This window comes from Rhinolophus hipposideros, assembly GCF_964194185.1.
Source record: "Rhinolophus hipposideros genome assembly, chromosome: 5".
Lineage (NCBI taxonomy): Eukaryota > Metazoa > Chordata > Mammalia > Chiroptera > Rhinolophidae > Rhinolophus > Rhinolophus hipposideros.
The window spans coordinates 41147269-41169533 of record NC_138051.1 but is presented as its reverse complement, the minus strand read 5'-3'; the positions used below and the strand labels follow the sequence as shown (position 1 = coordinate 41169533).

The window sequence follows — 22265 nt, the reverse complement described above, 5'->3', positions numbered from 1 at the left end:
TGAGGAGGGGAGGTGGGCGGGAGGCTGTTGTCCTGATCCCTACAACAGTATGGCCTCTAGAGAGTGACCCCACCTGCATCCTCAGTTCTACTTCTGGAATATGACAAGGGAGATCTCTCCCCATCAGAAGTCATTACTCCCCTCCAGTCATGCCTACCCTGAGGAGGGGCTGGTAGTCAGCAGAGGAAGGGGCAGCCTAACCTGGGCTCCTCTTCTCTGATGTGTGAGAGGCTCAGGTCTCCTGGCAAAGAGCTTCTCTTACCAGCTTCCTCATCTCTGCCACCCCAAGGTGCCTGGGCCAGGCTAGGAGATTATGAGGTCCAGGCTCTGCCCCTGCTCTGTCAGCTTCCTCAGTACCACCAAGCTGACCCCTTGACAGCCTCTAGGCTTGTACCTGAAGGCAGCAGCTCCGCCTTCACCACGCTGATCTCCACCTTCTTCCGGCTCAGGCTCACCAGCTTGTCCCCCACGTAGATTAGTGCCGGAATCAGGAAGAAGATGTGGAAACGGGGCAGCTGGATCAGAGCAAAGCTGCCATGGATGATGAGCTAGAGAGAGTGAAAAATACAGCTCAGACCCAACAACACCTCACTGTGTGCTATGCTCCTTCCAGGTTCCGAAACCTAACCTCTCCCAACCCCATCCTCCAAAGCATCCATGATCACTGAGACTATTTGCATCTGACACCATCCTAGACCAAACCTAGCTTCTCCCCTGCCCTCATGCAATAGCCTCCTAACTGGTCTTCCACTGGGTTGCCCCACTGTGGTCCATTCCCTTCAGCCAGTGTGACTTTTTAAAGTTCGTTTTACGTCATCCCCAGCTCTAAAAACCTACTGGACTTCCCATTGCGCCACAAGGCCTTATGATTCCTGCCAGTGTTTCCCTCTCCCTGATCTTCAAACACGGCAAGTCTTTTCTGCCTCAGGACCTTTGCACCTGCTGTTCCCTCTGCCGCGGATGCCCTCCCCCGGTTCTTCCCATGATTATCTCCATCCCCTTTTTTAGGTCTCTGCAGAAACACCACCTCCTTAGGCCTCCCCTCAGTCCTCTCTGTCACATCACCCTGTTAGCTGCCCTCAGAGCACTTGTGACCCACAATAAGTTTGTTTCGTCATTCATTGACATGTTTACTGTTGTTTCCCCCAGTGGACGGTAGGAGTAGGAACTGCATTCGTTTTGCTTGCCTCTATACTCTCAGCATGCCAGGCACATGGTAGTCACTCAGTAACTGTTGAGTCGATAAAAGGAGTTTCCCCAATATATCTTCTCCCTTTGGAGTCTAAGAATACCTAGCCAGTCCCCCTTTTCCATGAAATAACTGACATAGATCATAGGTATTGTCCGGCTCTGGTCCTGTCCCCAACAAGCTGGTCAGACACTACTGGTTCCATTCTTCCCACTTGCTTGCTCCTGAATCTGGCTCGGGCCTCCACCTCTTCTCGGGACCTGCTTACTGAGGGCTCATGAGTGGCCAAACCCCGAGGTCTTTCAGACCACTTTCGCTCTCACTTTGCCGCTTCTGCAACAATGTTCTACTAGTTCTCCCTCTTTCCCTCTCAGGCCACTCACTGACTCATCTGCTGCACTGACTCTGTTCCTTGCCCCATCCCAGTCCTGCATGTTGCACAAGCCTGATTTTCTCACTCTCTGCTCTTTCTATGCTCTCCCACATGGCATGACCTCTCAGCTAAGCCGGAGACCCTCAGCTTCAGCGCAGCCCATGCAGGTTCACTATGTCCTGTTACCACCTAACGCTCTGTGGCCATCCATATCCAGGCCTGTCTCCTACGTGCCCTGAACATTCTATCATCATTTCCACCTCCGCACCTGTGTGAATGCCTTTTCTTTCTACCTGGAATGTTCTTCAGCTTCCACTCTGTCCTGGCAAACCTTAGCTTATTTCTCCTTAAGGCTTGGCCCAAGTCCCATCTTCTCCCTCAAAATCTTCCCTAACCTGTTTGGCCCAAATGGAACTCCCTTCAATGAGCTCTTACTGTTTGGAACACTCAGTTCAGCAGTGAATCCTGTATTGTCCTGCTCATTTTGATCATTTCACATGCATGGCACTTATCTCTGTGGCAAATCCTAACTTCCTGAGGGTAGGGCTTAGAGCCTCCCCTTTCCTCCACACGGCTTAGCACAGAGCTAGGATATAACAGACACTCAACACATAACTGTTAAACTGTCTCGGGTTCCTCATTTAGCTCTTCCTCTGAGTGTTGTCGAATCCTTGAGCCTTTCCCCTCAGGACTAACTAAAACCTCTCCGGGCTCTCCTCTGAACTGGCTCCAGTTCCTCAAGTTCTTCTCTCATTGTGGAGCCCACATCCATCACTAAGGCTTTCTGAGCATCCAACCAGACTGACAACAATGTCAGGATGACCTCATGCTCCTCTGTTTGGTGTTGGCTCTACTTTTAAACCACAAAGCCACTGCAGACTTATGGTTGGCTGAGGAACTGAGGGAGCAGCCCGCCACCTCAGCTTTTGCTGTGCTAGTCCGGCCTGCTCTAGCCTGGATCAGGAGCCTGGACATCCTTCCCCGGGACCTACTCCACCCTGGGTCCTTGTAATTTTCTTTCTGTCTGAGGTCAAATGGCCACACCTGGGATAAATGGTAAGGAAGCAGGTGGTTTGGGCCCTGTTCTCTCCCCAGGGGAGACATTCCCGACTTCCTGCCATGGCTAAGACTGCCCAGGAAAGGGGTCTGCACCTTTCTGAGCTGCTGACTTCACTGAAGGCAGGAAGGGTGGCTCTGAACTCCAGTGATCCCCAAAACCAGGGATAAATCAGAAGGGGGTCTTGGTCTCAGGGAGCCAGTCTAGCTACGCTTCTGGATCTCCCATCTGGTGCAAAGGAGCTGCTTTTTTGCCAGGAACAAGAACATCATCTCTACCCATAATAGAAACAGTAACTCAGGATGCTAGGGCTCCACCCATCACTGAGAAGGTAGAGAAGGAGTGATAAATTAGCCACAGCTTCCAGAGAAGAGGAAGATTTCTTTGGGAACAAATATCATCAGTTCTAGGAAACAACCGAAGCCAAGGCTGGTAGTCATCTTCAGAACTGTGAAGTGCTGAGCCTCAGACAAGATGCAAACAGACCCTCCTACTTATCAGTGAGGACAGAACTACACCTGGGAAGATGCAGGGCTGACCACGGGCGCCAGCCTAACCCAGTCAATGGTGGACTCTTCCTTTATCTCGTGACAAGGGAGACCCCAGTGTGCAGTTCTGCTGGAGCAAGGTGATAGAGAGGGCAGCCATATACACTCTGCGCTTCCTGAATGCTGGCAGCCACGCTATCATCACTGGAGACATATGGACTTTGGGATTTAGTTTAAGCTTCCCAACAAGGCCATCAGGGTGCCCTTTGGGAACTGCTTGTCTGTGAGGAAGGTAGGTCAAGCAGAGCCATGAGACAGGGGCACAGATCAGAGTTGGCTCTGTAACCAACTAGCTGAAGCAGATGATGACAAATCAGGGAAGGGTGAGGGGAACAGGACAGGAAAATGGAGGGAAAAAGAAGGAAGGCAGAAAACCTGATTAAGGAGAAGGAAAGGGGACAGGTGGAGTCTTAAAAATCCATTTTATCAACAGTCCAAGAGAAGATATTTTGAGCAAGCTTATTAACTTTATAGGTGGCATTTAGCTGGGAGGGGGGGCTAACAACCCAGAAAAAAAGATCAGAAGTGACAGAACCCAATTGATAAGTTTCTCTAAAAAAGGGTGATGTTCCCTTAAGTGTAGGTAGTCCATCCAGGAGCCCAAAAATGCTACCCAAAGTGGGGAAAGATTGGTTGGGCAGAAATGAGGTGAGGGTGTCTGCAAGGAATGTAGATCGGCCTGGTAGAGGTCCTACTGCAAGACCCACGCCAGCGAGGTCATCTTCCAAGTGCTGCATATTGGGGTCAGTCTACTCGAGAGTCTCCATCTTTTAAGTGAGAAATGAAGAGGATACTTGAAATAACTAAGGGGATGGAGAACTAACGTCTCAGCTCTCACTGCCTCCCTGGGATCGTCTTGACCAGACCCTGCTAGCCTAGCTCAGGGTCAAAAGCCCTCACCAACACGTAGAGCAGGATGTAGAGGTGGTGGGTCAGCCAGAAGCCCCGGAAGCTGTGGCGGCGGAAGTAGTGGGAGGCGAAGACGTACATGATGGCCAGGACCAGGAGCATTATGACCCCTGTGAGGCCTGCAAAATGAACACGGGGGAAGGAAAAAGGAGTAGGGCTTTTCTGATGCTGCCAAGGGTCTGGATCCCTTTCCACTCCACTGCCCTAGGAGTGGGTAGGGAAAGTCCCAGCATCCTCCTCTGCTCCTCCCCTCCCATACACTGATCACAGCTACCTTTCACTTCAACAAACCTTACTCCTCCTTCATAGACCTTGTCATGATTGTTATTTTTCTAATACCCATGTCATTATTTGTTTTATGTCTGTCACTTTCCTGTCTCTCAGGTCCACAAGAACAGGGACCAGGCTAGGCTAGTTCACCACTGAATCCTAGTGCCTAGTGTAGGGCCTGGCACAGCATCAGCCTTACATAAATGTGTGCTGAATGAGCGAATGTGTGGGACGTCTATTCTGGGCCCTCAGGGTGGGACTCTGGACATTGCAGGCCCTGCCCTCATGGACACAAGTCTCTGTGTCCCTGCAACACTCCACTTAGCTGCCACAGCACACAGCATGAGCACTGGTGAGTAAGTGCCACCACCAGAGAGCCCTCCTGGGTTCATCCCAGAGTTGGTGGGAGGCCCCTCCTCACAGGGAAACAATCCCAGGCCTGGAGGGCAATGCAGGAGCCAGGGCAGGAGCGCAGGGAGCACAGAATGGCCCCTCAAGTGATCAAGGAAAAGAAAGGAAGAAATTAGGAAGATTAGAACCTTGCAGTATAGAAAAGCAGAGGTTAAAAAGGGATCTAACCAAAGCACAGCCTTATCCTCTAAATCCCAGTGTGCAGGAATTAGCAAGCATTCTCTGAAGTTCAAAGCAGATCATTTTAGGTTTAAAAAAAAAAAATGCTGTGGTTCACAGAGGAGCGAGTGTAGAAAACATGGTAGTAACCCCAAGGAGGGAACAGACTGAAAATATAAATAGGTTCAAAAAGTGTTTGAATACATGCACAGTTAATAGCTCTAAAATGGGTGATTGTGGGGAGTTAGGAATACGCCTCTAAAGGGCCCTTGTCAAGACAGACTGAAGGGGTGGGGTGGGGTCTGCCTGGCTTGACAAAGAGCCTGGTCCTTCCCCCATGCAGCTTGGGTACAGTATTCCCTCAGAACCACTGTCATAATAGGTGTGTGTGTATGGAGAGTGGAGGGGGACCACTCCCATTCCACAGAAGGGGGGACTAGTTCACGGTTGGGATAGAAACCCAGCCAAGCTGCTGAGAGAAGGACTGGGAAGCAGCCTCCTACTGCCCGCGAGAGTCCTCAGGGCCAGAGGCCACAGCCTGATTCCCCATGACAGCCCAGTGAGTGCAATGAGGCTGCCCTGTGGTAGATAGCACCCAGAATCTGGAGCATGGAGCCAGGCCCAGAAATTTACAGAGCAGGGATGTCGCTCACCTGGCACAGTCTGGAAAAACCACCAGTAATACTTCTGGGGGAACTCCGACCTGTGGGGAAGGGAAAGCAGGGAAGGATCTTGAGAGGAGATGTCTGGGATTTCCAGAAAGGCATCTCCAGACGAGGTCCCCCAACCCAGTTACCAGTCTCTTTTTCTGCTGACTTGGGGTTGGGGGCTCAGGCTGATCATAGTCTGTTCTATAACCTGGAAGGTGACACTTTCCTCTGACCCAAGAAAATTTGCTTCTTTCCACCAACAAATAATACCCTCCCTCTTCCCCCCCCTCCCCCCGCCCACTCACCCGTCATCATGGAAGAGGCCAGGGAAGATGCAGGAGAGCACACTGAGTGGGCTGATGGAGAACAGGTACACATTTATCACATGGCCCACACTGTGTAAGACTAAGGAAGACCAGACAGGATGGGGGTGAGCCCGGGGCCGCTGGGTGGGAGCGCTCAACCCATTCAGCCCTAGGCAGAGGACTCCTGCCAGCCAGAGTTGGGGGCCTGAAGAAGGGCCCTGGGGGTCTGCAATTCTGATCTCCAGTCAACATCCTGTTCCTCCCCATGCCCCATGCACAACCACGTAAGTCTAAATTATATGTTAGACGTTCACTCCTGTGGTTTCTTTCATAGAATTATGTTTTAAAACACAAAAGAGGGGCGATCACACATTATGTGCACTCATTCTGGGGTGTTAGTAACTTGTCAGAGGGAGGCTGGTGAGGTGACCTTGAAAGCATGGGAAGAGGCACTTGGGTGGAGTAGTAAGGGGCTCCTGGGCTTACTTCACACCCTTGCTGGGGCCACCACCATCCTTATGAGAAGGATATCCAAGACTTACACTCAAGTTAAGAGCAGGTAGAGAAAAGGGGGCTCTCAGAGGGGGGGCAGGCATCAGGGGGTTAGGAGGACATGAGAGAATCCCCAGGGCTCCCAGGCCCTGCCTGTGAGAACGACGGCAGTGGAGGCAATCAGGCGATGAAAGTCCACGGCAGCGTCGAAGGGCACGTAGTGGTTCAGGAACGTCTCTCGTAGGAAAGTGATGAGGTTACGGCACATGGTGAGCAGGATGTAGGAGAACATGAAGGAGATGCTGGCCGCTGTGCCCCGTGATAGAATGATGCCCACAAAGGTGGTCTCTGTGATGCCCGAGGGTGGCGAGGCAAAGGTGTAGTCTGTGGAGGGGCCCAGGTAGGTAAGGGGTGAGAAGTGCAGAGGAGAGAGCCCTGCTGAGGGAGGTCAACCATGGGCCCCAGCAGGCTACCACTCACCACTGCCTCCCCAAAGTTTTCATTTAAGCGGCCCAAGCACCCACAGGAGGAGGCCCTGCTCTCAGGACCATCACTTACTGCAAGCCCCGCCCCAGGTCCATCTGTCATTCATCGCAGGCCCCGCCCCCAGAGCTCTCCGTTTTTGCCAAGTCCTGTCCCCATCCCTGAGGCTGTCACTCACAGTAGGCCCTCTCCAGGAAAAGACCTGCAGCGATCACGTAGAACACAGCCACGCAGCCGATGTGGCGACGGTAGTTCTCTATGAAGCGCTTGAACTGTTGCACAGTTTGGTGGCGACGGCTTCGTTGAAACTTCTTTCTGTGAGCCTCAGTGAACAGCAGGGTCTGGAAGGACGTTACCCTTGGAGACAGGAAGTCTTGGCTCTCAGGTAAAGACTCAACGCTAGTGCAGCCCCTTACCCAGTTACATAAGCCAAGCAGAGTTCAGAACCCAGAAGTTATACCATACTGCTCAAGTGGGCTATCAACGTAGGGACGGCCTCCCAGTGCTCACTTGGTCAGTTCATACCAGGGAATGTACTCCATCTACCCCAGTTCCCAGTCACTCAGACAGCCCTCTCGCCTCCCACACTGTAACTCCCAACTCCCCCTGGCTCTGTTCTCACCCACTAGAGGAGGCTGAAAGGACACCTCCTCCAGGAAGCCTTCCCTGACCTCCCAAACAGAGATGAGCATTCCCTTGAGCTCTGAAGCCCCTTGCTCTTACCACTATTATAACATTCATCAGTGGGACATTGTAATTATCAGTGTACCAGACTATCTCATGTTCTTGGACAGGCACTATTCATCTTGCCCGCACCCCCCAGTGCTTAGCACAGTGCTTGGCACCCAGTTATCAAAGTGTGCAAGGTGAAAGGATGGATGAACTGCCTGGGCTTAAGGGGAAGAGCAGACATACTTCTTGCCAAACCTCCGTCGAATCTCCTGGGAAGGGTCTGTGTCCACGGGGCACTGCAGTCTCTGTGGTGTCGGCTCCATCTCAACACCACTGCGGGAACATCGAGCACTCACTCTGGGAGAGGGACTAGGATAGAAATGCAGGAGATAAGACCTTTGTTACCTAAGCCACTTGGTCCTCTGCTGCCCCAGTTCTGCCTCCAGACCCACTCTGTTGAGGAAGGGTCAGAGTTCTCAGCCAGGGGATAGCAGGAGTCCCACAGAGACCTAGCGAGAGTCAGTCACATCCTGAGCAAAGGCATCTAACCCAGGCCGCAGGTGAGTACTGAAATTCAGCAGGCTCTCTGCTCTCCCGGGTGCAGGGCTGTGCCTGCCCAGAGTAAGAAGTGCCTTTTTCTAATTTGCATGAAGACATGAAGTGAGCTAGTGGGGGCCCTGATCCCAGACATTCTGGGGAGAGAAAAGGCAACTCCCCTACCCCAGCCCTCCCTCCAACAATCCCAGATGACAGCTCACCAGAGTTTCTCCTGGCTAATGTAGGAAGCTCTTCGGCAGACATCCTTGATGACTTCCGGCACCGTCACCCCTGCGATACAGAGCTGGGCTAGGGAGCAGCTCAGGACCCAGAGCCCAGGAGGTCCTGGCTCAAATGCATAGCATCCACCCCATGTCCAGACACTGTAGAGGGTGCCCCAGCCTCAGCCCAGGCTGACAGTGAGAGCTAGACCCAGCCATGGGCAGACAGGTAGAAGGCCTGAAACCAAGTTGGGCAGACAGGCTCCACTGAGTGCGTGTCCACCTTCAGTCTCACTCCTGGGACTGGAATCAGGCTTATGGGATGGAGGTCAGGAATTGTATGCAATCTGCCTGCTAAGACCATTCTTCCACAAAACCCTGCTAACGACTCTCCAGCTTAAAACCTCCCAGGAGTTAAATGTAGAATCTGGGTGATACACATATGGGAGGTCACTATAGAATTCTTTCTACTTTTCTGTGTTTGAAAATGTTCATAAGAAAATGTTGGGGGGAAAGCACCCTTCCAGGAGCCACCTATTGTTCCCTGTCTGGGCTGAGTGCTGAGGGGCAGGGCAGGACTGAGCTGCAAACCCAGGTTCTCACAAAAGGCCTGGCAATCTGCAGGTAACTTCCAAGTGTTAAACCAATCCCGGAGATTACCCTAGTCTATAGGCCAGAAGCCAAAAGATTACCCTAGTCTAGAACCTGAATCTAATGAAATCAGAGGGTTTAAAACAAAGTATAGATGTCTGTTTTCTCAACTACTTCAGCAAACAGCACATGTGTCAAAATGGTGACAAATGGCAAATCTAGGTGAAGAGTAAAGGGACGCTCCTTATACTATTCTTATACCTTTTCTGCAGGTTTAAAATGTCTCAAAATAAAATTGGGGGGAAACAACAAAGCACAACAATTAAAAACCAAACAAAATAGTACTCAATGCTAACCTTCTACTTAATCCTCCTTCCCCAAGCCTGGGCCTCCCTGTCCCCCAGGGGATGGATGTCCCTGGGACTCTGGCCTGGGTTCACTTCAGGCACCTGTCCCTGCTCTGACCTCAAGCCCTGGTGTCTACTGCCCTGGCTGCCTGGGAAAAGTGAAAAGCTGCAGAATCAGTAGTGCTGGGTCTATGCTCTCCCAACTCTCCTCCCACCCTGGAAGTCCTGGCCACAGGCCTAGCTATGCCTCATCCAACCCACCCTTCTCCCCCATCTGGACTGCTCAGCTCCCCCAGGTTCTCATAATCCTGGGAGGGGCTGGGTTTGGTCTTAACATGCCCAGGCTGTGAGAAGCCCAGGCTGTGAGACATCAGTAAGAACTCAGAGCAGGTCACAGGCAGTCCCTCTGCCAGCTCTCTGCCCCTTCCTCACCCTGAATCTAGCTCCCACCCACCTGAGTCAGACACAGGTAGAGCAGGAAGTAGGAGGAGGGACAACAGAAGTGGTCTCCATGCACTCAGCAAACATTTACTGAGCACCCTTCCAGGGGATAAAGTGGCAAACAAAACCAGAGCACCCACCACCACCAGGCACTCCAGCTAAGGTGGGCATGGCCCGGGTCAGGCTATAACAAGGAGACACTGTTTTCCCCCTGCACTGGGCACCAGACACGGGGGCCTTTGACAAGGAAGCAGAATTCCAGCTGCCATCCCCCACCCCATCCTGGCCCTGCCCACCCCACTGGCGGGGCCGCATTATGACTTTTTTTGGGTCCTAGGCACTGTTGCCTTCCTGGGTCCCTCCTTCTGGATTCATTATTACATATGTATTATTATTTTATGATATTATATATCGTATTTATTCTTTTCTTCTGATTTTTAAAAGAAATGAAAACATTTCCATGGGTTCCTAAAAATATGCGGGTCCTATGCACTGTGCCTGCTATGCCTAACCGATAAGTCAGCCCTGCCTCCAGGCCACCTCACCTTTGACGCAGAGCTGTGTGAAGCGGAGCTCGCTGTCATGGTCCCGCAGCATGAAGTGGAAGTCCTCCCACGTCAGCTCCTCCTTGTCCTGGAAGCCTGACTCCCGGAACATGGACTCCACCACCTCGGCCAGCTGGGCCTTGGACAGGCAGTTGTTGGAGATCTCGATGAAGGACCTGGGGCCAAGGGAAGGGAGCCATCAGGCCCTGACAAGAGGCCTGGACACAAGGGCCCACTGGCCATCCCCCCAGCCCTTCAGAGCCAGCATGGAAGAAGGGCCTCAACTGGCCAAATCCCAACCCCCCGCCCCCTCCAGGTGTAACAGTCTCTGACTATATGGGTGAGGAGGAGGACCCTGCTCTTCAGCCTCTTGCTTCCTCTTTCATGTTCCAGCTCTCACCCCTGGCCCACTCTCCTGCTGTCCCACACAACCCACCTCAGCATCCGGATGAACTCGTCCTTGGAAATGAGACCATTCCCATCAAAGTCATACATGCGGAACATAAGGCGAGACTTCTCCTCAGGGGAACCTGGGAGAAGGAGGACCCCATGAGAGTCCTAGCCCACCTGCCTAAGCCCGAGACTGGCCGGAAGGGGCCTCACTCTAGTGTGACCCACTGCTGAACACAATGAGGGGTCACTCTGCTTCCTGACCTGTACCTCGGCATTCCCAGAGGTCTGCCATGGCTAGAGACCTGGCACCAGTATTTCTCCATCTCCAACAGGTGAGCTACACTCCAGCCTCAGTCTCCAGCCCCTTCAATCTTCTCCTATTTGGACAACCTCTTCCTCCTCCCCTACCTTTCATGAAGACCACCAGGATGTCCAGGAACTCCCGGAAGGACAGGTAGCCATTGCCGTCTTTGTCAGCCAGAGAGAACATGGACTCCACAAACATGTCCTGGGGCTTGAGGCCCAGGGACTCAGCAAACTCAGCCCTGCTCAGCTCACACGTCAGGGCTTCCTGCACCTTCTGGGATGAGTCCAGGGGCAGGGTCCCTGCATCTGCCTGGTCGATGTCAAGCACCTGTACTTAGGCAGTAGCAGAGGGAGGGAGAGAAGCAAACAGGGATTCCTTGACTTGAAGACTAGTTGAGGCTTGCAGGAGCCACCTTTTACGGAGTCTGCCCAACCCCCCTCACCTAAGTATTACCCTATAAGCCCTGAGGGTGGTCCCTCGGGCCATTTGTTCTACAGAACCTTGGTCCTGTGCACTAGCTGGTTGGACCAGGGATGCTTACTTGGGTCAAGCAGGGGTCTGGAACTGGACTGAGAGGTCCCACGTCTGTCTTGACATGAGCACAAGAAAACTCACAAGTTGTGGACCACCCCATTCCTCCAAGTGCTCAGGGACACAGAGACAGAGGGAAACAGAGGCACAGAAAATGGAGGCAGCCTAAGAGAAAAGTGGCCTTGTTTGCTGACAGCCTTCTCTTTCCTGGGACTTTCCAGGCCAGGTCACAGTCCTCCCTTGGAATTCCTGAGACACCACTATGTCCTCAGAGTCAACTGACCCTTTGTCAATGCTAGCTTGAGTGGGTTGCTCTTACATCCAAAGGAGTTTTGACAAAGAAAAAGCCTCACCTGGGTTGAGAAAAAAGTTGGGCTTGGAAAGGGAAAATTCTCATCGCGGGCCATGTCCAGCCCACCCAGCGGGCTGCCCCGCCATAAGGAGAACAGGCTGCTAGGGAAGAAGGTAGGCGGCAAACCATAACACCTGTCTTTCCTGCCTATCAACTAGGAGCCCCTACTTCAGGTAGGCTATAGTTTCATGAGGTAAACCTTGTTCCTTGAAACAAGGTGCTTTAGTGGAAAGAGCTGGGGCTGGAGGCAAGAGACCCTGATGGTTCATGTCCCAACTGTGCTACCCGCTCACTGAATGGCCCAAGGCAAGTCTCCTCAGTTGTCTGGCATTCATTTCCTCACCTGCCTTCATATCTCACAGGGTTATTGTGAGAATCAACAAGAGAAGTTGTATGGAAAATATTTTGAAAGTACCATGCAGATAGAAAGGGTTGGCAATTACCCCTAGGATACGGTAGCACACCCTCACGTCCCAGCACAGGGAGTGCTCAGCCCCGACAGGTCCTGAACTGAGCGGAGGTGCGGGTCCCGTCTGCGCCCTGGCAAGGAGTCAACCCAGCTGGGGGACCCTCCATTCTAGTGCATACTCAAGTTTCACTTGTTTGAGGAGTAAATGGTAGCTTCCTTCATGAATCCTCTCCCCAGCTAGCCAAGCCTGTTCCTCCTTGTGGGGACAGAGCCAGGAGTGCAGTCTCCAGGCTCTCGGCCTCACGTAGAAAGGTGCTGGCTCAGGTAGTAAATGGCCATCAACTGTGATTGGATGGCCATCAGCTGTGGCTAGTTGGCCGTCAGCTGTAACCAGTGAGCCATTGGCCACTAATATAACTGTCGGGCTAGCAAGAAGATGGTGGCTGAGCTAGCAAGCGCGGATTGCAGTTAGCAAGTGGAGTCGGTCGGTTGGCAGGCAGAAAAGCGGACAACAGGTTGCACATTGTGTAAATCCAGCCTCCAGTGAGACTATAGTGGTGTGACTCCCCTACCTATGGCTCCGTGGGTGTTCCTTTTTGGCCTAGCCACATCCTGTGTTCTTATGTGGGGAGCGCGAGCAGAGACCCCGCAGGCCACCCCGCATGACACTCCTCAAACACTAATATTTTTGCCCTTTAACCGAGCACCTCTGCTCAGTCTTTACTGCTTCTTTCTTCTAAGCCAAAACTTTGCCATATTTGAATCCTTGCCAAATCTCATTTCCACCATGACTTTACACCAGCCTGAAGCCTCACTACCTTTTCTGAACTCCTAGACCACTTATTTCCTGGGTCATTTTTGTAACTGTCATTCTTTGCCAGTTATCTTCCTTTCTATACACATCCCATCTTCCCAGTGGGATGATAAACTTCTTCAGTGGGAACCCATACTGTATTTATCCTGTATCTCCCAAGCTTCTCCTCTCCACTGTTCTGCTCCTAGGCTGCCTTTATTTTCATGCCAGATATGGACTCAAGTCCTTGCATTTCTCTTCCTAACTTATTTCCCGATATTCTCTCAATAACTTTCAGAAGTCTGCAAGGTGGGCCATAATGCCCCATGGAGACCTCTAGCAGCTGCATTCACCCAAGGAGGGGTGACCAGGACTCTCATTACCCCACACTGCCTGTCTTACTCTGGGTTTCTGCAGCCTTTTGGGAGATAAGTGAAGGCAGAGAGCCTGAACAACCCTGAGGAGAGAGATAAGGGACACAAGCCCCTTCATAGACACTGCCTCTCTGGAGTCTCACAGGTGGGGGCAGGATAGGGAGGGGTCAGGAGCATCTCCTCACAGAAAGGTCAGGTGACTAGGCCAAAATCACAGTAGAGTTGATTCCTGGCTGAGAACTCAAGGCTTTTGGCTTTACCTGGAGTCACACCACGGCCTCACACAGCTAGGGCACCATTGCAGGTGGACATGCTAGAACAGATCTGATCCCATATACATACCTGGGAGAAAAGGTGCCTGAAAAAGGTCTCCAGGAGGCGGCTTCGCTGCTCCCGAGTCACAGCTGCCCTCATCAGCTCCTGCTCCCGCAGCTCCCACTCCTGGAAGCTCAGCCCATTCTCCTTTAGAGCACCACGAAGATTTTCTACCAGTGCCCGCCGCTCTTCCTCCAAGTTAAATAACAGCACCTACAGAGGAGGCAGGAGGGAGAGCCACCATTTATTAAAACCTCTTGAGGCCAGGAGCTTTACATGAATTTTGTGTGTGTGGTGATGGTGGTGTGTGTCGGGGGGGGGGGGTGGGATCTGCTGGAAAGAGAACACCTGCAAAAGGGATATTGTTATTCTGGGTTCAGTGGGGTTAAGTGGTTTGCTTATAGTTGCAGAGGTAGCATTCCAAGGCACGTGCACAAAGCCATTCCTCCCTCTCTATCCTACACTGGAGAAGATAGGAGAAGGCAGGGAGCTCCAGGGGTAGAGGAGATGGTGAGCCAGAGAGAGCTGAAGATTAATTAGCCTCTGATTCAGCTCCCTTCCAAAATCTCTAACAATTCATTAGAGCCTGAAATCAGGGGGCAGAGAAGAGGGCCCAGCTTCTTCCAAGGACTCCCAGCTAGGACCTGCCATGGTGTCCTTCCTTAGAAAGGGAGGGGGCAGACGGTGTTTGCATGAGTAAGGGGACTGTGGAGACTATGCCATCCACTAGTCCCAGAGCACTACAAGTGTGCTCAAGTTTATCTCAGGTACTCCAGTCAGGGACGAGACCTCCACTCGGCTGTCTCCCTGGCTGTGACTGTGGACAAGGAGCCAAGGGGCAGCTGGGCCGTACCAGGTCATACTCCTTGGGGATCTTGAGCAGCAGGGTGCGGCGTCCATGGTTGTTGGACAGGATGAGGTTGACCTGCTGTGGGGGCCGCAGCTGGATGATGCGAAGTACAGAGAGCGTGCCGTCCATGACCCGGATCTGCCCAGGCTGCAGGTGCAGGAGCACAGGCCTGCAGGGCTCCTTGCGGCCCTGCCATTCCAATGCTGGGGAGAGACAGGGCTGGGTCATCTGGGGCTTGCTGGGCCCGCTGGACCGGCCTTGCCCAAGACACATCCAGAAGAAGAAGGCTAGCTCAGGGCTGGATTGGATCAAGGCCTCCATAGTTCCTTGCCCCTTCTTGGGTACTGAGCGCCATCTCCTCTCTGACAGTCCTGCTGTGCTCTAGCCCATGAGAAGAGTAACTACCATTTCCTGAGTGTTTTCTATGTGCCTAACACTGTACCAAGTACTTTGCATGAATGAGTTCATTTAATCTTCGTAAATCTATGCAGTAAGTGCTATTGTTATTCCTATTTTACAGATAAGGAAAAATAAGTTTAGAGAAATTTAAAAATCTGCCTAAGGCCCAACTGGTGGAACCAAGATTCCAATGTTCAGTCAGTATGACACTAGACCTTCATTAATTACTTCTCTGTTGCCTGAAATTCTTGGGAATTTGTGAGTCACAGTAACCCTTTAAAATGTAGTCAGGGTCCTGTGACTCCTCCCCATGAGTCTATCACTTTCTCTTTATTTGGGACCATTGGGAGGACTTATTGAGGTGTGAGGACTCCAGGTCCAACTTCTACCTAAATAGCCCAGTGGCTTTTCCCACCTGTCCTAGCTGCCTGGAGGCCTGGGAAAGGCAGGCCTTTTCCTTAGGCTGACGAAGTGGAGGTGGGGTTGTCGTCCTGTAATGTCCTCCCCATCGCCACCCCAGCCAGCCCCAGACCTACCTTCCACGCCCTCCACGAGCTTCTCAGACTTGATGCTCTGGCGGTTCTGGCCCTGGAGCCTCTTAAACTTTCTCCTCCGGAGCTGAGCAACAATCCATGCAACAAGCAGGCTCACTGGGAGGGCAGACGCAGTAGGGTGCTCAGAGGAAGGTGGGGGCCTGGGAAGATCAGTGGCTCCTCTCCCAGCCTCCTTTCCTTGGCAAGACCCCCTGCTGTCCCCATATCCTAGCTCTATTTGTTTAACTGTCTCAAATTGTAATGCTCCCTGGGTCTGGGGTGGGTGGTGGGGAGAGCTGGTTTGCATCCCATGGGTTGCTTTGGATAACACCTAAGATGCCTGCACAACCTCCTTCCCTTCTTCCACTACTCCTCTCCCTTCCTAGCTAGAGACTGGACACACTGCCAGGCTGCTGGTGTTGATTCACACACAGCCATGTCAAAGACTAATTCCCAAGCCTTTGGCCCAGCCACTACATCTCAGCCCTGGTTCTCTAGTAAGGATTTGCCTCTGACAGTTTCCCAGAACCAGGTTCCTGCAAATAGCTGTGGATTATGGCGTCTCCATGGCGCCTGACCAATCTGGGCCCTGGGGTGGGGTGGGGAACTCAGGAGAACAGGGGAATAATTCTCCCTGGAGCTGACTTATCTGTACGTCAGACACTTCTCATGTGCTTGTCTGCAGGTGAGACACTTCTCATGTGCTCTCCTGTTCTGTTGCTTTCAACATCTGCCCAGGGGAATGTACTCTGCATGGTTGGCTCTCACAGATAGATCCACCCCAACCCCACTCTCCAGTTTGCATCTCTCACCCAACCCTGCCCCGCCCATCACTTTTACCCAGGGGGAAGCAGCAGAGAGTCCCGATGGTGAGGCCAAAGCCAAATCCACTGCCCTTGAAATAGTCCCTTGTGACTGGGGGAGCACAGGCTGGCAGACCCTCGGTGCTGAGTTGTCTTGGCTGTGGACAGGGGTCTCCTGGGGAGGCAGAGAAATCTAGAGTCCTGGGGGATGCCGGGCCACAGGCTCAGTCACAGGATCATTGAGGAAGTTAGGGTGGCCCTCTGAGAGAGTTGGGAGTGCCTCTGGGTAACAGAGGGGAGGGGACTGCTTACCCCTATCATTGTCTCTGCCATTGTACCAAGAATGTGGTGTTTGCCTACTTGGGTAACAAGTGGGGTCCAAAGTGAACCTCAATCTGTGTCTCTCCCTCACATGTACATATGTACACACACACACACACACACACACACACACACACACACACACACACACCCTTACACCCTTTCCTTGTCACTGCTGTGGAGTTGGGATATCATCACTGCACATGGCTCTCCTAATGTTCCACCCACCCCCAGCCCCATTCCAGCTGAACGGGGGCCTCCTAATCAGGTCTCTCTGAGTCTCAGTCCTGCTATCACTTGGGCACCTCCTAGAATTGTGCAGAGGGGAACCTGCACAGCTGTGTGTGGCAACCTTGGCACCCAGATCCAATGTTTCCAAGGGTAGAACTATAGCTCACTTCCCCCTAGGAGTCTACTGTCCAGCCCCATTGAACCAAACCCACAGCTGAGGAGGAAGGAAGTGCCAGACCCCAAACCCCTCCAAGCACCCCCCTGCCCACTCACCTGCATGCCAGAAAAAGACATTGGGCTGCAGGGCACTGGGGTCCACATTGATGACCGTCACTAGAACATCCCATAGGGAAGTGTTTCTGATCTCTGAGATCTCTTCCTCAGAGAACAGCCTGGGGGTGAGAGAGGTGGAGAGTTCTCACAGTGCAAGAGAGATGCAGGCCCCCAGGCATAGGGATGCAGACAAGGAAAAAGACCCAGAGGGGTTGGGAGAGGGTGGGACCAACTGGAAATCAAGGGCCCATGGGGGCTGTTACAGGCAGAGGGTCTGGGTCCAGGCTGAGGTGGAGTCTGAGGGGGGGCCCAGGCAGGCCTTACCCATTCCTGGTGTTCTCAAACCAGTAACGGTCGCCATCCCGCAGCCGCACAAACTGGTCAAGGACTATGGTGCTGAAGAGGGGTCCGGGGTCTCCATGGCTCTCCAGGAGCCCCCCAGGGAGTAGCTCCAGTCGGGACAGGTCCTGGTTGTACAGGGCAGCTGTGGCCTCCAGAACCTGGGGATAGGAGTGAGTGCAAGGACCTGACACCCACCTTCAGGCAAAAATGTGGTTCTCAGGGATCAGCCTCAGGGATAATAATAAATGACAGTGACAATTATTCACTTATGCCCCAGGCACTGCTCTGAGTGCTTTACATAAGTTAACACATTGTGGGAACTCTCTCACAGATTCAGCTGCCTATTTTATGAAGTTGGAATGAAATAGTCAGCCAGTCCCCTACATAACTTGTTCTTGAAAACGTATGAAAGTTGAAGGATCAAAATCAGTGCAAATATTGAATGATAGACTGCTGTGTTAGAAAAAGTTTCTATTCTCAGGGCTACAGACAAAAATGTTTAAAATATCAAATCCTTGTACATGCATTGCCTTTTAAAGACAGTCTTCAACAATATATGAGCAGCATATTCTACCTGACCTTTACTTTAGTTCTTTTCCCCACAATGTAAATAAGCACTTGACCGGCCTAATTCCAACAAGGCCCAGTTGAAGCTAAAGATTTGCTACTTTGGGTATGTATAGTGATTCCTGTCTTTACATTGATTTTATAAAGTTTACGAGCCCCATGCACATATCATTTCTTTGTCAGCCTTTCAATTTTCCACTTTCCAACAATCCTGTAAAATAGTAAGGGCAAAAGTAGTCAAAAAATTGCAGAAACACTGCTGTGCCAAGATAGTACGGTAGCTAAAACTGGTCTGTTGGTTGGCAGGCAATGCCACTTGTCCAGGTGATAGCTCAGGTGTGACAGCTGATGCCCCCAGAGCAGCTTAAATATCAGTGCGTGAAAGTACAGCTTGTTCCTGAGTCAAGGACCGCTACACCCACTCAAGGAGTCACTGGGAAGAGTAAATGAGAAAATACCTTTGAAGTGCCTAGTGTGCAATAGATGCCCAATAAACATTTGCTGGATCTGCACAGTCACAGAGTCTAAAGCCGAATCCTGCTGGTCAGGTAACCTCCATCCCGGTGTGTGATACTGGGAAACTCGACCTGGGTGGCCCTGCCCCTCTCACCAGGTGCTTGCCTCTGGTGCCTGTGTCTTGCTGCCCTTTTCTGTGTCTCAGGCCAGTGTGCCCTAGCTCTCCCACCCGGCCCTCTGGGTCCCGACCCCTCCTCACAGTGCCATCACTCTGGGAGAGTGCAGGGTTGATGTCCTGCCATCTGGTAACAGGAGACAGGCCCAGGGCTGCCCTGGCCTTGGTGTAAGAGGGCAGGCCCAGATCCCGGCCCCGCTGCAGGCAGCTGGCCAGGTGGTCTATGCGGGAGAACTTCAGTGTGCCAGGCCAGAAATCTGAAAATGAAATACCAGAGAGTCTGAGGGAGCTCAGCACCACGATAGCTCCTCCAGCCCATGCCCCAGGCTCCAACCAGCCCCAGGGATACCTGAGCCATAATGAGGGAGCCGAGGGAGCCTGGGCAGGCACTCAGATAGAGAGTGCAGGCTCCCAGCCCTTGGCACCCCTCCCTGCCTGACTGGAGCTCCAGCTGAACCTGCTCCCAGGGACCAGGGGTACACAGCCTGCAGGGATGACCTCAGCCTCACCTCTCAAGTCCTCAACCACCACATGGTCCTCTCGCTCAGCGATCTGAGAGGTCATGCCCAGCAGCAATGCATCCACATCTTCAGCTCTTTGTAGGTTTGGGTGCTATGGGGGTGGGGAGGAGAGGATGTGGCTAATGGGGCCAGACGTTGGGCAGCCAGACTCCCTCCACCCCACAGTCCGTGTCCTGGGTCCGCCCAGTCCTGCTGTTCACTGCCAAATTGGGTGTCTGTTCCTCCTCTGCATGCTGCCTTCTCACTCAGGGTGAGTGATGTCCCCACCCAAAACCCATGCTGCTGGGAGAAAGGTCCCCAAAAGCACAAGGGATGGAAAACTTTATTTCTTCTATTTTAGGAGACTTGACAGTATGGTTGACAAAAGGCGCTAGAAGATGCAGGTTGTGCACCTTGCTAAGCATCTGTGTGATTACGGGCAAGTCCAGGATCTCTTTGAACTCAGCATCCTCCCCTTAGTAAAAAGGGCCTTAGAGATTAATAAAACAATAAAATAAAATTAATAAGATAATGAAAAGGGATTAGGAGGACTCTGAAGTCTCTTTTAGCTCAGCTCTATGACTCTGATCCTATACCTTCCTCTTCTCTCTTTTTTCTCCCATCTCCCTTCCCCTCTATGAACACTTAACACAAAGTATCTGATTTTGCTTTAAATTAATGATTAATATTCTTGACCCACCCTGACCTGGTTTGGATGGACAGACTGTCCCCAGTAATCTTTCAGAATCCTTCCTTCATTCTAACCCCTATCCCACACAAATACATTCACATTCTGCCCTGGGTGAGTCTAATTGGGAAGTTTCTTTGGGGGCTGGAATGGCTGGGGTACTCCAAGGCCTATAGGGGACCCAGAGCTGTGAAGGGAGAAGAAAAACCTAGGAGAAAGCAATGAATGTAGAGCCACACTTGTGCAGGACCCACTGTCTGTCACATAGCCCTGAGGCGGGAGTAGAGGGTTGACTTTTGACCTCGTACAGCTGCCTGGTCATCTCAGACACTCGTAGGGGAGATGGCTGCAGACCCTCAGGCTGTCTCCTCCATCCCAGCCAATCCCAACTGCTGCCTCTGCCCTACTGCTTGCCTTCACCACACACCCTTATACACATGTGTGTGTACATGTACAGACAACACACATATACCCACCCACACATATGCCCCCAGCCCTGACCTCTCGGCTCCAGTAGCTGTTGCAGACCCGGAGAGCTCTGGAGACACTTGAGTTCTGATTGATGACCCCCTGGAAGTGGCAGCTGGCATTTCTGAAATGCAAAGAGCAGGGAAGTAGACTGAGGCCACCTGGTCCTAATGTCAGGCATCAGCTCTGGTCTTCAAGGTTGTAGCCAGGGGCCCAGGCCATTGCTTCCCTGAGGTGGTATGTGGTCAGAGTAGGTCCTGAACAATCTGATTTTTGGGAGGTCCCTCTCCCTACATCAGACCAAACATCTAAAAATGCACTCATAGTTCTCTCTCTCTCTCCATATATACATATATATATGTATATATGTATATATATACACACACATATATATACACACACACATACGTATACATACATACATATATACATATATATCATATATCATACATATATATATATATATATATCACACATTTTTAAAGGATTTTTAATTGTTCTTTTGATACTTGTTTTTGGATAACTCAATTGCTATGATCTCTTGGCCATCATCAGGCATATCTAGAAATTGTTCCAGAGTAAGAAAATCTAACCTATGACTTGTTTTAAATTATAATGCAATTGTAAAAGGTGAACTGACATGCTTTGTTTCACATACATTTAATTAAATGCATATTTTTAGTTTGAAATTTCCTTTCATTATTTTGGAGCCACCATTTTCTTCAGCTCTCACGCATTTTTATTATAATTTCTCCAAAAGTTTGATAAGGCCCAGGTCCTGTGCTTACAGCCAAGAATGTCCCCAGTGTATTGTCAAGATCTTAGTTCAGATCAGCAGGCTTTGTGACTCACCGTCTGAGCCTCAATTAGCCCATCTTAAACTGGGTGATTAGTATCTACACCAGCTGCAGGAAAATAAACATAAAAGTGCTTAAAAACCACAATGATGTATCTTTTTAAACAATTGTTTTTCTTCTTCTCCTCCATATTAATTCTTTTCCTGGGGAGAATGGGCAAGACTTCAGACTGATAAAGGATGAGACTCCCGTTCTGAAGACTCCTGAGGGCAATATTTCTCAATTGACAATCTCCCCACCATCACCACCATGCTTCACAATATTTGTTTGAGCCCTCCCTCACCTCATGTAGACGCCAGGGGGCACCATAGTGGAGAAGAACTGCTCTGAGGCAACCAGGAACTCGGGGGAGATGCTAGGGTCCAGGAAAGGACGGTATCCTAGGGTAAAGAGAGAAGAAACAGGACAGTAAAATTTGACCCTTAAGCCACCTTACCTCCACTCCCACTTCCCCCTTCCAAAAAGACTCCTGCAACTTCTCCCCCCCTTAAACCCTATCCCCATCACCTGCATACTCTGGGGGCATTTTCCGCAGGAAGCTGGGCAGCCACTCATACAAAGCGATGTTCTGAGAATCAAGAGAGGGGAAAAGGAGGCGATTGTTGGAGCTGCCAGGCCAGGAGAGATCTGAGCCCAAGGAAGGCTTAGGTGGGAGGTGAGGACCAGGCAGGAGCAGTCATGGGAGAGGCAGCTCAAACAGGAAAGACGCGGAGGCCTGTTCCCCAAGGAACTGGGGATATGGGGGCGGGGAAGCTTGTCTAAGTGGGGCTTTGCCTCCTTATCATTTCAGGGTCTATTCCTAGGCGTTAGCTGTCTGGGGAGGGGTGTCCTCCGGAAAAGGGCGTTTCTGGGTGGGGGATGTTCAAGGATGGAGCGCTCCGCGGGAGAGCGGAGTCTCCTGTGGACCAGGACTTGGGAGGAGGGCCGTGCGAATGACCTGGTAGGTGGCGATGACCCTCTTGCGCGCGTGCTGGAACAGCTCCTCGTCCCCCCAGCGCGGGTGCTCGCGGGCCAGCCTCTGCGCCCACAGATTGTGGTAGCGGAACCAGAGCAGGCCCAGCGCCTGCAGGAAGGGCTCGCGGTTCCCTCGCTCCGCCCCGAAGGCTGCATCCGACGTGGGAACACAGG

The 22265-nt window shown here is 51.8% G+C and overlaps 1 protein-coding gene across 2 annotated transcripts in view; it reads right to left on the bottom strand.

Annotated features, from left to right (window-relative positions):
- Positions 1 to 22265, bottom strand: part of DUOX1 (dual oxidase 1) — a gene marked incomplete at its 5' end in the record, with an annotated part of 30508 nt that overhangs the window by 3752 nt on the left and 4491 nt on the right. For both annotated transcript variants that reach the window (XM_081047975.1, XM_081047976.1), the window contains 23 exons: positions 395 to 548; positions 4068 to 4195; positions 5570 to 5619; positions 5872 to 5971; positions 6517 to 6747; positions 7025 to 7203; positions 7762 to 7887; positions 8277 to 8346; positions 10201 to 10376; positions 10637 to 10730; positions 11002 to 11227; positions 13702 to 13887; positions 14528 to 14727; positions 15460 to 15573; positions 16297 to 16434; positions 17085 to 17203; positions 17409 to 17584; positions 18709 to 18881; positions 19134 to 19236; positions 20314 to 20404; positions 21421 to 21517; positions 21645 to 21705; positions 22075 to 22241. In XM_081047975.1, the coding sequence (XP_080904101.1) occupies positions 395 to 548; positions 4068 to 4195; positions 5570 to 5619; positions 5872 to 5971; positions 6517 to 6747; positions 7025 to 7203; positions 7762 to 7887; positions 8277 to 8346; positions 10201 to 10376; positions 10637 to 10730; positions 11002 to 11227; positions 13702 to 13887; positions 14528 to 14727; positions 15460 to 15573; positions 16297 to 16434; positions 17085 to 17203; positions 17409 to 17584; positions 18709 to 18881; positions 19134 to 19236; positions 20314 to 20404; positions 21421 to 21517; positions 21645 to 21705; positions 22075 to 22241 (3159 nt within the window). The remainder of the gene's footprint in view (positions 1 to 394; positions 549 to 4067; positions 4196 to 5569; positions 5620 to 5871; positions 5972 to 6516; positions 6748 to 7024; positions 7204 to 7761; positions 7888 to 8276; positions 8347 to 10200; positions 10377 to 10636; positions 10731 to 11001; positions 11228 to 13701; positions 13888 to 14527; positions 14728 to 15459; positions 15574 to 16296; positions 16435 to 17084; positions 17204 to 17408; positions 17585 to 18708; positions 18882 to 19133; positions 19237 to 20313; positions 20405 to 21420; positions 21518 to 21644; positions 21706 to 22074; positions 22242 to 22265) is intronic.